Genomic DNA, 14,464 nt, shown 5'->3' with positions numbered 1-14,464 from the left:
GATTCAGGATCTGTGTGTCTGACAAATCCACTGAGGAAGTGACTGAGCTTCTTACAAGAGCCTCAACCGCATAGAGGCAAACCACGTTATTCTGTGCTATGCAGAGGAAATACATATCATGCCCCACTAATGATATTCAGACACCAACTTTAATAGCAACATCTTACATGTATGAACTTTATTATTATTTACATACATTTATAAGAACTGTAAAAGGGAGGAATGTCCTATGGAAAGGGGAGTCGCTAAAAGACACTCCTAAACCCCAAAATGGTCAGCACAGATGCCCTTATTCTGATTGAGTCAGATGGCTGCGTTTTCAGTTGGGTGGCCGATGTATTGTGTTTGTGCATGTGCAGAGGCGTTTCTGCGCATGTGCGAACGCCGCGGACGTCCAAATACGGCGTGAATTCCGCACAGAAACGATCGGTCGGAACAATCCGAGCAGGGGGCGGAGAGGGGCGTGAAGGGCTGTTTGGGCTCATTACCATATGCGTACGCCCTGCGTTTCATGGGCGTTACCATGAAAACGCTGGGCGTATGTATGGTAATCCGGCCATGACGCACGTGTGGGGGGCGGACAGCTGACATAGCCGGATGCCAGCTGCCCGCCCATATCCCTGCTTTCGCATGGAGAAATGTCCGAGTGGTCTGGAGCACTCGGAGCTGTCTGACCGCTCGGTCCATCATTCGATGGTCGGCAACCATCAGAGGATGGGGGAGGTTCCCACAGATGGGGGAGTTGTTCACATGAAACATCCACTCACGGTCCGTTCGCTCGGCGTCTTACCGCATTCGGACAGGGTGAGCGATCTGTACGGTTGGCGGGGCTAAGAACACTCGGTGGCCGTCTGAAAACACGCATCCATCCGAGTCAACTAGAATAAAGTGGGGATATTAAGCATTGTGTATTTTTAGGGCTCCAGAGCCACTTAGTTTACATAGCCGGCATACTGTAGTGCTGTATTGGTATTCTCAATACACCACTACATAAACTACGTAATGGGCACCCTGATAATACACAAGTATCGGGAAATGTAATAGGGTGTGAGTTTGTGGAGGTCCAGGATTTCTGACAAAATTTCCCAATCTAGTTATGTCTTGTAACGATTTAAAAAATGCGGCTGTATTTCAGACCCCTCCAACTGAGGTCCAATAAAAATCATGGTCTTCTTTACCTGCAGTGCAGATTTTCTCAGTGCATTTGGTTCATCTGGGGTCTGAGGGTGAGATGGATTTTCTATAAGTCTGTTAAGGATAGAGGCATCATAGTTGCCAGCCTACAGGTGTCCATTTTAGCTACTTTGGAACTACTTTTCTGGCTCCAGAATCATTTCTGTTGTATCCTACTTAGCCTGTACCGTTTCAACTTCCTACACACGTTGGTTTCACAACCAAAGTAGAGGCCCTGAATTTAAGTGGTTCCCACTGTGGTTTTCTCACTAAATATTTTGGAAAAAAAAATAGAAAAAAATCTTTAATCTTCTCTCTAAAACCCTTGTTCTTTTGCCACTGACAACCCAGCATTTAACTTGGATTTGATTATCCTTATGGCTTAAACAGGCCTCTATTTTTCCCATAAGTGGCTTTTTTTTCCATTGCAAAATTTCAGAACAAATACCAGATCCTGAACACAGACGTTGTAGCGGAAGCATATTCAATTCTCTTGTGTTCAGTACACAGTCATATAATTCTCTGAATCAACAGGAGTTCTTTTTTTTATTGCTGGGATGTATCTTATGAATAGTCTACAACTATTAGAATGAGTGGGAGTAGAGGAAAGAAAGAAAACACCACAGATAATAAAACAACATTCAACAATTTTGAATTCCCACACTGATAAGTACCAAAATGTTAAAATAGCTTATCTAGAGCTTAGTGGATGTTCTGACTGAGCTCATGCCCAATCCTTGTGGATTCGTGTATTCCACTGTCCCACAGAAAATCCTGTCCCTAGAGCTTAATGAACATCCTGACTGAGCTGATTCCCAATCCTTGTGGACTCATGCATTCCACTGTCCCACAGAAAAACCTGTCCCTAGAGTTTAGAGATCATTCTGACTTCGCTCATGGCCAGTTCTTATGGACTTGTGCTTTCCATTGTCCCACAGGAAATCCTGTTCCTAGAGCTTAGTGGACGTCCTGACTGCGTTCTTGTGGACTCATGGATTCCACTGTCCCACAGGAAATCCTGCACCTAGCGCATAGTGGATGTCCTGACTGCGTTCATGCCCAGTTCTTGTGGACTCATGGATTCCACTGTCCCACAGGAAATCCTGTACCTAGCTCTTAGTGGACGTCCTGACTGCGTTCATGCCCAGTTCTTGTGGACTCATGGATTCCAATGTCCCACAGGAAATCATGTACCTAGCGCTTAGTGGATGTTCTAACTGAGCTCATGTACAAACCTTCTGGACTCATGTATTCCTCTGTCCCACAGGAAATCCTTTACCCACATTATAAAGGAGGCTCTGACTGAGCTCATGGCCAGTCCTTGTGGATTCATGTCCTCCATTGTCCCACAGGATATCCTCTCCTCTATATTCAGTAGAATGAGCATTGGGATGGCGTAATCGAATGCATTGTTAAACTACTCTACAATGTATTTTGTCACAACAACTTCTCCAGGCAGTACAATTAATTTAATAATTTAATTAATAATTAGACTGCAGTGCTGCAAGAATACATACATATTCAACACTGTGTTATTAAAATTAAGTGATTAATAAATCTAATGATCACCAATTTATAGATTAGCAATGCTTGTCTAATCATAGTCGACATAAAGGAGTCCTCAGTATTAGGGTGTTTGGCTTTAAAAATCTAAAAACCCAGGTCAGAGGAGGGACTACCACTGCTGCCCAAATGAGCAATGACTTATCCCCTGGCCCTCCCATAGACCATTTTGAGCAATATTGAATGAATGGCCCAGTGCAGGGAGCAGGGTGGGCTCCACTGCCTGAGGGACCTGGCTCTTACCTCAGAGAGGCAGACATGACCTTGTGTTCCGGACTGATAGCGGAGTCCTGCCAGCTATGAGCGCTGATGATCACAGTCACATGCTGCCTCTAATTAACATACAGCTGGACATTTTTTATGATTCACTGTGAATTTAATGAATCCCATAGCTGGTGTAATTGGCACTGTCAGAGTATGTCTGACTGAGTGCCAAACTGAGGAAAGCTAAGGGGTGGGGGGCCTGTCAAAAACAGAGCAGAGACCACTGTATTTCTGCCTCCACCAAGGTACATGCCGTTTTCCCCACCTCGCAGGACATTGTGCTTGTACCCCTCACACCCACTGTCTTCCCCTGTCACACACTCTTTCTTCCTGTCACATGTTACCTCCCCTCCCCACTGTCACCCTCAGTCTTCCTGTCACCCATTGCCACTGCTAAATAGAGGACATGTTACTCAAATGAATCACTAAATTGTGATTAAAACATACCCTACTGTAGCTATTCTCTATCTTTATTTGCAGTGTTCATTAAAGAACATTAGGGGTAAATGTAATAAAGCTACTAATGCATCCTAGAAAATGATAGACAGAACCTGATTGGATATTACTATGGGTAACAGCACCGGTTTACACATTTACATAGTTACATAGTAGGTAAGGCTGAAAAAAGACTTGCGTCCATCTAGTTCAACCTGGTATAGATATCCATTGCTGATTTGGTAGGTTCTGGTATTTTACAGACAAATTATATTTCTTATTTGTACCCATGGATGTTTTTCTCCAGTAAATGTTTGTCCAACTTTGCCTTGAACGCATTTAATGAGCCAGCCGTTACCTAAAGCTTTAGAAGCTTTAGTGTGTATACTGTATAATCTTATGATGGGACATTTGTGATTCTGTGATAATTTGCATTATAATATAGTAATATAACAAAACTTTACCATAATTTACCAAGTACATGCAGAGTCCAGGTGGGCCCGCACCACACACACTGCATCCCGAGACGATGGCAACAGCGCTGGTGAAATTGCTGAAAAAAATGGACGCCGCACCATTTTTTCAAGAGATCTACACATGTGCAGCTGGGTCTGAGTGCTCTAGTACAGCGCTGAACTACTGCCGACAGGGTGCATAGGGTCCTCCTCCTCTCTTAAAACGCTAACATACACTTTGTGTGGTATTCCATTAACCCTTATCTTCTGTCCACAGAGTGAAAGAACAGTCCGAGATGAACCGCATGACCACTCAGAATGTTGGCATTGTTTTTGGTCCAACACTGATGAGGCCGGAGAAAGAACTGTTTGCTAATATTGCAGCCAATATGGTTTATCAGAACCAAGTGGTGGAACATTTTCTCACTCACTACGAGGAGATCTTTCCAAGTGATCCAGAGGAGTAGAGACATTGAGAAACTATGAAGAAACAGAGTTGGTTGTTTTTAAAAACATAAGCACTATGCAGTGATATTCCAGTTCTACATGGGCCGTGAAAGGAGAACTGATCTAATGTTATCCAGTCCCTCTGCATCAGATACAGTATGAGCCTTTATCTTGGAGTTTTACAAAGTACATTACATATAATATAAAGTTACTGCACTGGCAGATAAAAAAAAACTTTATTAGTGAACTACTGGACAAAGATCAGATAATGGTATTGGCAGAGACAATTCCACCTTGAAATCCTAATGCATCTTTTTTTGGCTCACATTCGAAGTGATTCGAGGTCAATCATATGCTGTTTTATAGCAGATGTTCAGATTCATTGCAGATTTTTTTTTGTTTTTTTACCTTATGCTTAAAGATTGAATTATGTCATTTGCAGTGTGTGTTCTTTTCTTCATTTTTTTTTTTTGTTCAAGGACATATTATTATTAACTGGAAAGAGTTGGGACAGAGTAAACATCGTGTCTCACATGAAACTGTTGCCTCACAGATAGATAAATACCCCTCTGACACAGCGCCAAGAACCCGTGTTATTGCCAGGACAATCTAGTGCGACCCAGGTCCAAGCTCTGTGTGAAAAGATTAAGGGTGGGATGTTGTAACATCCGCAGCCCTGTTCGCCCCCACTTCGCCGGCCACCGCATTATTAATAACGGCATATGCTCTAACATATGCTATCATAAACACAAGGGACAGCTCTTGCGATAAGAGCTGTCCCTTGCGATGCGGTGCCGCCTGTGACCCGGGAGTCCATATGCGCATGCGCAGAGTGACGCGCCGGCCGCAGGGCATGCTGGGAGGGATCTGTGACGGATCCCTCACACAGCGCTGCGGTAAAAAGCCCATAGGCTTCTGCAAGGAATCGCCAGCTTTTGCTGGCGATTCCCTCCGCAGCGCTCCCACTGCGGAGGGGGGTTAGAGCATACAGAAATGCGGTAAAAACCCTGATAACGGGGTTTTTACAGCATTTCTGTCTTAGAGAATCGCCCCCTTATCTGGGTCTTGCATCCCAAGTCCAATCATTGATGATCTGGATCATGCCTAAACAGCTTTTGATTGGCTGTCTCAGCAGTGCTTGATGATGTAATCTCCAAGTGCAATGTGTGAGTGGCGCCAACCACCCAGCTCCCAGTGGCCTTGTGAAAAGGGTAAATATATCTGTAGCACTGGCTCTGTCCTGTGTTCAGTATATTGGGCTTCAGTGTGAATGGGGTATAACAAACATCCATTCACCTCCTCCCAGCCTCCGCTGCTGTCTGCATAATACCGCAGACAGCAGCAGAGGCTTTACACAGCCCCTGCACAACCTCTGGACTGACCGCAGGGCACTGTGGTCCGGAGATATGGGCTCCCCTATTGGTGGAAATAGGTCCCCAGATCAGATGACACGGGTTATCCATTTATATCCATTTACATGCCCCCCTGACTCCGGGGAAGCCCCTGACCCTGAACATTTGCCGGGTCGGACACCCAGGGAACAGGACTCGTATTATTTTTTTAACCACTTTTACACCAAGCCCTGGCCTGCAGTGGAGCGGCAATAACCAGGCTTGAGGCTCTGGTGTCAAAGGGGTAAGAGACAGCAGCTTTTTGAGGCAGCTTTCCCTGCATCGGAGTAAAACTGAATTGCTCTTCTACTGTAGTGCTGTTGCTCTATACCGAACTGTTTTAGTACTGTATCTACCAATACAAGTAGAGGTAAGTTGGATAATTAGTTATCAGGGGCTACCTGTTCCCCAATGATAACTCGACCCCTTGATGAGGTGCCATATTCAGACTTACGAGGGCAGAACATTATATATATATTGTTTTGCTTTCATGTCTCAAACAATGAAGAATGAAACACGAGATTCGGATTTTGCTAGACATAACACTGACCAACCACTCAAAAAAGGAAAAATACCTGAATGCGCAATATGCATACTGAGTATATATTCTGGGTGATAGATGAAGAGGCCTGGGGATACACTACTGAGCTGTGCACTGTTGTCTGATCATGAGGTCCTATGGCCAGTTAAGCAGTACTGTACTGTTTGTCACTTACTGACATAAGCACAAATTACAGTTGAGTATAATATACAACAAAGTAACAAACTCAAATATTCTGGCAATAAATTATGTATCCAGTTGCACATTGTGAGTAATTGCTAATCATGCCAAAGTGCTATATTACTGGTAAGAAATGTTTTATATCACTCAGATGGCCCTTCCTCCAATTGCAACCAATACCTGGGCCACAGCCTATATGGTTCACCCCTAGAAATAGGCATTATGTAGATTGCAATAAATCCTTCCATTGATATTTCATTGTAAACCAGTGACAGAAAAGCATTGTTATTGGGAATTTCTTATTTTTGCACTACTGATTTTGCCAATTTCCAGCCCAGGGCTAAGATGGCAAACTGAGAAGAAAGGGTCAGCCCAGAGCCGTCAATAAACAATTTGATACACTAGGCAAGATTTTGGCTGGTGCCTGCTAGCACCACAGCCATTTCTGCCTCTGTGCCAGCACTTCTCTCCCAGCTCAGATTCCATTACACAGCAGCACAGATCACAGCAGCAGCCAGCAGCACCCATCACCCCTTACCCATAGCAATCCTCATCCACAGAGCTGTAACTAAACATTTTGGTGCTCTGTGCCAGCAAAACTTCAATATTTTAAATAAGGACAGAAAGGGGTGTCGTCTTGCTTGGGGTGTGTCCACAAAATAGTACTAAATCAAATGATATACCACAGTAGTGCATCCTTATTTACATTATATCACATGATATTGTCCCTTATTCAATTTATGTCACACAGTAATGTCCATTATTCACATTACATGACACATAGTGTCCCTTAATAATGATATACCACACAGTAGTATCTTTTTACTTTATACACATTATGCCCGTCCAAGTCCTGCCACAGCCTGCTGTCAAGGTAATATGGCCTAATGCTTGGAATGCATGCCTAGGCATTCCAGATACCAGAGACATTTGCCAAGGTTGCCTATGCCCAGGGCCAACTCTGGGTCACATAGGCAAATGCAGGGGGGGGGGGATCTGGTTGCCCAGAAACCCCCTCCTCTTGACAAGTGCCTTAATTTATGACAATGGTGTATAATATGATTACTAGGGCTGGTGCCACATCATCCAGTGTAAAGGACAGAGATCAGCTGGTGCACATGCCCAGTGGTAGCCGCTTCTTCTCCCACATATACTGTTTGTGTGGATCTGAACCCTCATTCAGTGCACTGGATCAGAGAGCAGCTGCCAGGAGGAAGAGACCGGAGCCTTACCATGAAGTGGGAGATTGTGAGCCTAGAAAGTGCAGTACTGCTTCTATTATGTTTATTTATTTATTTATTATGCTGTGTAACTTTTTGCTGACCAATTATCTTATTTAAATGTTTGAAACAGCCTATACCAGTGGTTCCCAAACTGTGTGCCTCAGGATACTTGCAGGGGTGCCTTAGGTTGGTGGACCAAGGTCAATTCATATTATTTATGGTCATTGTACCAGGCAAAACCAGTGCTGGTGGCTGCCAATCATAAAATATGTGGACAAACAGAAGCAAATCCTGTCCCTCACCACATAACTGTGACATATAAACGGGTTGGGATCATTTGGTCTATTGCATTATGGTAGAAAGTCATTAGGTCGAATCCATTAGGTCGACATGCTAAAAGGTCGACATGATTCTAGGTCGACATGGGAAAAGGTCGACATGATTCTAGGTCGAAAGGTCATTAGTTCGACAGGTCATTAGTTCGACAAGGTCATTAGTTCGACATTGTCTATGTCGACATTCACAAGGTCGACATGGGGTTTTTCACTGTTTTTTTTACCTGAATGTCAACACAGTCGACATGGACACAGTTTAAAGTGCACTGCATCCCCTCGCATCGCTCGCTGCGCTCGCTATGCGTCGGGCACGGTGCCTCGCTACGCTCGGCACACTATTTTATTCTCCCACCACGCCCTAGTGGATGGTAGGGCATGAAATACCGCCTGTCGGCACATGTTGGCTCAAAAAACAGTGAAAAACTCCATGTCGACCTTGTGAATGTCGACATAGACAATGTCGAACTAATGACCTTGTCGAACTAATGACCTGTCGAACTAATGACCTTTCGAACTAGAATCATGTCGACCTTTTCCCATGTCGACCTAGAGTCATGTCGACCTTTTAGCATGTCGACCTAATGGATTCGACCTAATGACTTTCTACCATAATGCAGTAGACCAAATGACCGCATCCCATATAAACACAATGTACTTAATTTAATATTTTTTTTCTGAATTTCTCGATAAGAAGCATTTGGCCTAGGGGTGCCTTGAAATTATTTTGATGCTCTAGGGTGCCGTGATTCAAAAAAGTTTGGGAACCACCGGCCTATACTATAGACCATCTATATTGTTAAATAGTAATACTGTATTCCATACAGTATCCAGTGTAGATAAAGACCAATTTTCAGGACTGTTACCACTCCCACAGACTCCTGGACCTACTCCAATGTGCTGCAGAGAGGGAGATTTTGGATTACATTGGGAAACCCCCCTCTAAAAATCCTGTGTTTGCCACTGAGTCAGATGCAAGGGTGGAGTGTTGAAATTATTCTCTACAGCCATATGCCAGTGGAGTGGTACTGTTATTTTGGCAGGCTGGTACCTTAACAAATATCCTTCAGTCATCAGTGATGTGTATCGTATATACAGATTTGGATTCTTATGAAGGACATTATTATTACTGTACTAATACATGCCTCCCAAATTTATAAGAAGATGAAGCGTGATGCTCGCTTGCTTCCAAAAAGGGGGCGTGGTCTCTGAAAAGGACCTTACGAAAATGGGGGTGTGGCTCATGGGCACGGCATTCCCGTGCGGCCATGGCCCCATTTTGTCACTATGGGGGCATGGCTAGCGCCCAATGAGCTGCTGACCATGCCTCCTGTCTCTCTGTCTCCTTTGGGTAGACGATGTGTGCATGCATACACATCTATTCACCGCAGAGCAGTGAGGGACAGGGGAACTCCCAACTGCCCCCCAAATCGTGGGACACTGCTGCCTGGGGTGGGACAGTCCTATAAAAATCAGGGCAGTTGGGAATATGCATATGTCCCATCCCTACTAAGATCTGGGGATTCAGTGCCTTATTTATCATTAGGACAAATTCAGGAGGAAAGTACAATTTAAGACCATGGCATAAACATGTGCTGCATTTATGGCAAGTCTAAAGCCCCATACACATTAGATGACTAGGGGCAACATCAATATAGTTAACAATATCATTGGTGCCGCTAGTCAAATGATATTGAGTGTACACACTGAACGAAATTGGTAAACTATATGGTTCGTTGATGCCATCGGGACCCAGTGAACATGCTGGTCAGATCAAATGCGGAACTACCATTGGTGCAGCAGGTGCATTGCCCAGGGGCCTCTGAGGACTTAGGGGCCCACCTCGGCCACCCACTGCTGTGTGGTATATTGTGAATCTGGGTTGGAATGGAGGAGGGAGACACAAATTATATTTTTGCACCTGGGCCAACCACTCACAAGTTCTGGGCAATGATCTTCCCCAGAGCTCTAAGGGTATTTTATGATTGGAGGCCACTTGCAATGGTTTGTCCTATTACATTAACTATAAATAGTTTGAATTAATCCTGGACCACCAACCCAGGGTACCCCTGCCATTGCCCCGAGGCACCACAGGATGCCATGACAACCAGTTTGGGAACTTTGCAGCCAAATTATTCTGCTAGACTACAACCATGCTACCCTCTGGATAACATTACACTGGATACCAATCACTGTCAGCAGAAAGCAGGTAAGGGGATATTTATTATCTACAACAACTTTAGTCCAAGTTTGTAGGGCTTGTTAACTTGGAGATTTTCAGTTACCAAAAGGAAATCATACATTTTCAGTCTTACTTGTGAGTGTAAAAATTCAATATATTACATAAAAATATACAGTATAGTGGAAAAGCATTTTATATTAATGTAAAAATAATACATGCTGTATTAGTTAATCTAGTAAATATATTATCTTTGATATATTTTTATGTACATTTATTCATCTGATTTAGTTGAACAAGTCTGGTGTTATCCAATATATAGTATGCGGTACTTGTAGCACTAATACAATTTATTAAATTAATACAATGAATCATTTCTTATACAGTATATAAACATCTCTCTATATTGTATGATTTACCTGCTCATATAGATGTTGGCATATAACTCCAACAGGAGGGTGGTGCAGACTGTGCACAGCACACAGCGTACTTAATCTGTGGGTGCACCGTCCGCATCCACCTACATCATAGTTGCCGACTTTTATGCTGCCCTCCGGGAGAGCCAGCCAGCTCACTGAAGTAGGGGGGCGGGGCCATCACCGAGAGGGGAAAGGGCGGTTCGGGGGCAGAGCCACGTGCGGGCTGCTCTATCAGGGGCGTGGCTATAGCAAACATGACATTTTAGCACCGCCAACCGCAGTGCAATGTCGGTATTTCAGTCATTGCACTGCGGGTGGCAGGGCAAAAATGATGCGATCGCGTCATTTGACCCACGGACCCCCCCCCCCCGAGTATGCGGGTGGGTTGCCCCCCTTTCCGGGGGGCCGGGAGGGGGACCCAATTTCCGGGACCCTCCCGGCCATTCCGGGAGGGTTGGCAACCCTGACCTACATGTACGTGCCACCATCAGTTGAGTGCTTCTTGCTGTATTGTATACATTACAGTGGGCAGTGCTGCACCTGTCTGCCTGTGCCTTATATTTGATTGTCTAGGATCATTTATAGGAGTTGTATTTTTAAATTCCCTGGCCATTATTTCCCGTATTCCCATTAGATCCCACTAACTATGTATATTACACAACCACTTACAATAGCACAATAATCTGTCTGTTATTTTATGTGGGTGACTGAGGAGGACCTTCTGCAGTCACAGAAGCACAGGACTCGTTCTGTGGTTGGCTGTTGCATAAAATTCTGTGGTGTAACCTGTATAGGTAAGCATACTGTGGTGTAATGTGTATAAGAGGCTCTACTGTGGTGTAACATGTACAGTTGTGCTCATAAGTTTACATACCCTAGCAAAATTTGTGATTTACTGGCCATTTGTCATAGGATATGAATGATAACTCACAAACTTTTCTTTCACTCATGGTTAGTGGTTGGGTGAAGTCAGGAGACTGACATGGCCACTCCAGAACCTTCACTTTATTCTGCTCTAGCCAATGACAGGTCGACTTGGCCTTGTGTTTTGGATCATTGTCGTGTTGCAACGTCCAAGTACGTTCTATGCACAGCTTCGGGGCTGATGAGTGCAAATTTTCCTCCATGCTGCATCCAACTTGCCATCAATTTTTACCAAGTTTCCAGTGCCTTTGTAGCTCACACATCCCCAAAACATCAGCGATCCACCTCCATATTTCACAGTAGGAATGTTGTACCCTTCATCATAGGCCTTGTTGACTTTCTCCAAATGTAAAGTTTATGTTTGTGGCCAAAAAGTAAAATTTTGGTCTGATCACTCCAAATGGCTTTGTTCCAGAAGTTTTGAGGCTTGTCTCTGTGTTGTTTGGAGCATTGTAAGCGGATACTTTGTGGCATTTGCGTAGTAATGGCTTTCTTTTGGCGACTCGACCATGCAGCCCATTTTTCTTCAAATGCCTCCTTATTGTGCATCTTGAAACAACCACACCACTTTTTCCCCTGTATTTCCGCTGAAGATATTTGTGGATTTTTCTTTGCATCCTGAACAATTTTCCTGGCAGTTGCGGCTGAAATTTTTGTTGGTCAACCTTATTGCAGGACATCAATAAAATGGCATTAAAAGGAGAGGTGATAATCATGGGGGACTTTAATCTACCTGATGTAAACTGGGAGCTGCCTGTTGCAAGTTCCACCAGAAGTAGGGACATGCTGAATTCCTTGCAAGGAGCATCCCTCCAGCAATTGGTGAGGGAGCCCACTCGTAAGGACGCAATATTAGACTTAATACTTACAAATGGTGACAGAATATCTGACATAAATGTGGGTGAAAATCTGGGATCCAGTGACCATCAAGCAGTATGGTTCAAAATAAAGACAGAGACTGACTCATCGCACACAAAAACAAAGGTGTTAGATTTTAGGAAGGCTGATTTTGTAGAGATGGGAAACTCTGTAAGGGATTCTTTGGCAGAGTGGAAGAACTTGGAAGGAGTGCAGGATAAGTGGGAAAAATTAAAAAGTGCAATTCTAAAAGCAACAGAACTTTGTGTCAAAAGAGTTAGGAAAAACACAAGAAAAAGAAAGCCATTGTGGTTTGCAAAAGAAGTAGCAAGTATTGTGAAAGCAAAAAAGTTGGCCTTTAAGAAATTTAAGCAGACGCAGAAGAATGAGGACAAAGAGGTGTATCTTGTTAGACAGAAGGAGGCTAAGAAGGTAATCAGATGTGCAAAAGCACAGGCTGAAGAGAAAATGGCCCAGTCAGTGGGTAAAGGGGGGGGGAAACTTTTTTTTAGGTATATAAGTGAAAGGAGAAAAACAAAAAGTGGAATAATTAGACTGAAGACAGAGAGTGGAAGTTTTCTTGAGGGGGACAATGTAATAGCAGATAATATTAATAATTATTTCTGCTCAGTATTCACTGCTGAAAGAGAGGGGAAGGGGCCACAGTTAAGTTGCAAGTATAGTCAGAAAACTGAGGGAGAGACAAGTACATTTACAGAGGAGAAAGTCCTCACAGAACTCTCAAAACTGAAAGTGGATAAATCAATGGGGCCAGATGGGATACATCCAAGGATACTAAAAGAGCTTAAATGGGAGCTGGTAAAACCAATAACAGAATTATTCAACCAGTCACTAGCTACTGGAGTAATCCCAGAGGACTGGAAAACAGCTAATGTAGTCCCACTGCACAAAAGTGGAAGCAAGGAAGAGGTAAGCAACTATCGACCAGTGAGCCTTACATCAGTAGTAGGGAAATTGATGGAAACACTCTTAAAACAAAGAGTTGTAGAATATCTCAAAACCAGCAATTTACAGGATACAAAACAGCATGGGTTTACTGGGGGAAGATCATCTCAAACAAATCTTATTGACTTTTTTGACTGGGTGACTAAAGTAATAGATCAAGGTGGGGCTGTAGATGTAGCTTATCTAGACTTTAGTAAAGCTTTTGACACTGTCCCACATCGCAGACTGTTAAATAAACTTGAAAGCGTGGGATTGGATTCTAAGATAGTTGAATGGATAAGAGCGTGGTTGCAGGACAGAAAACAGAGAGTTGTAGTAAACGGAGTACAGTCAAAGGAGGGAAAGGTTACAAGTGGAGTACCCCAGGGATCTGTACTTGGACCGGTGCTTTTTAATATCTTTATTGGTGATATTGCAAATGGAATTGAGGGTAAAATGTGCCTTTTTGCAGATGACACAAAGGTATGCAACAGGGTAGACACACCAGGAGGGGTAAAACAAATGATTGAGGATCTAGGCAGATTAGAGAAATGGTCAAGAGAATGGCAACTACAGTTTAATGCCAAAAAATGCAAAATCATGCACTTGGGTCTCAGAAATCCAAAGACTCAATATAGTATAAATGGCACTATAATGGAAACTACTGAGGAAGAGAGGGATCTAGGTGTCACTATTTCAGGGGACTTAAAAGCAGGTAGGCAATGTAACAAAGCAATGAAAAAGGCAAGTCAGATGCTTGGTTGCATAGGGAGAGGTATCAGCAGTAGAAAGAAAGAAGTAATAATGCCACTGTATAGGTCACTGGTACGACCTCACCTAGAGTATTGTGTTCAGTTCTGGAGGCCATATCTCCAGAAGGATATAAATACATTAGAGACTGTACAAAGAAGAGCAACTAAAATGGTGCATGGCCTACATCACAAAACGTACCAGGAAAGACTAAAAGATCTTAATATGTATACTTTAGAGCAGAGAAGAGAAAGGGGGGACATGATAGAAACTTTCAAATATATCAAGGGCTTTAACAAGGTACAGGTGGGAGACATTCTTCACAGGAAAAGGAGCAACAGAAGACGAGGACATGCACTGAAACTAGAGGGAGGAAGATTCAGGG

The 14,464-nt window shown here is 43.5% G+C and overlaps 1 protein-coding gene across 4 annotated transcripts in view; it reads left to right on the top strand.

Moving 5' to 3' along the window:
* Positions 1–4,772, top strand: part of ARHGAP9 (Rho GTPase activating protein 9) — a 113,310-nt gene extending 108,538 nt beyond the window's left edge. For all 4 annotated transcript variants that reach the window (XM_083169380.1, XM_083169379.1, XM_083169381.1 and 1 more), the window contains one exon: positions 4,168–4,772. In XM_083169380.1, coding sequence (XP_083025506.1) covers positions 4,168–4,357 — 190 coding nt within the window. In that variant the 3' untranslated portion in view covers positions 4,358–4,772. The remainder of the gene's footprint in view (positions 1–4,167) is intronic.
* Positions 4,773–14,464: the final 9,692 nt, after the last annotated feature.

This window comes from Crinia signifera, chromosome 2 (assembly GCF_055691185.1).
Source record: "Crinia signifera chromosome 2, ASM5569118v1, whole genome shotgun sequence".
In the NCBI taxonomy this organism is placed as follows: Eukaryota; Metazoa; Chordata; class Amphibia; order Anura; family Myobatrachidae; genus Crinia; species Crinia signifera.
Note: the sequence above shows the minus strand (reverse complement) of the source record. Positions and strands in the feature narration are given on the sequence as shown.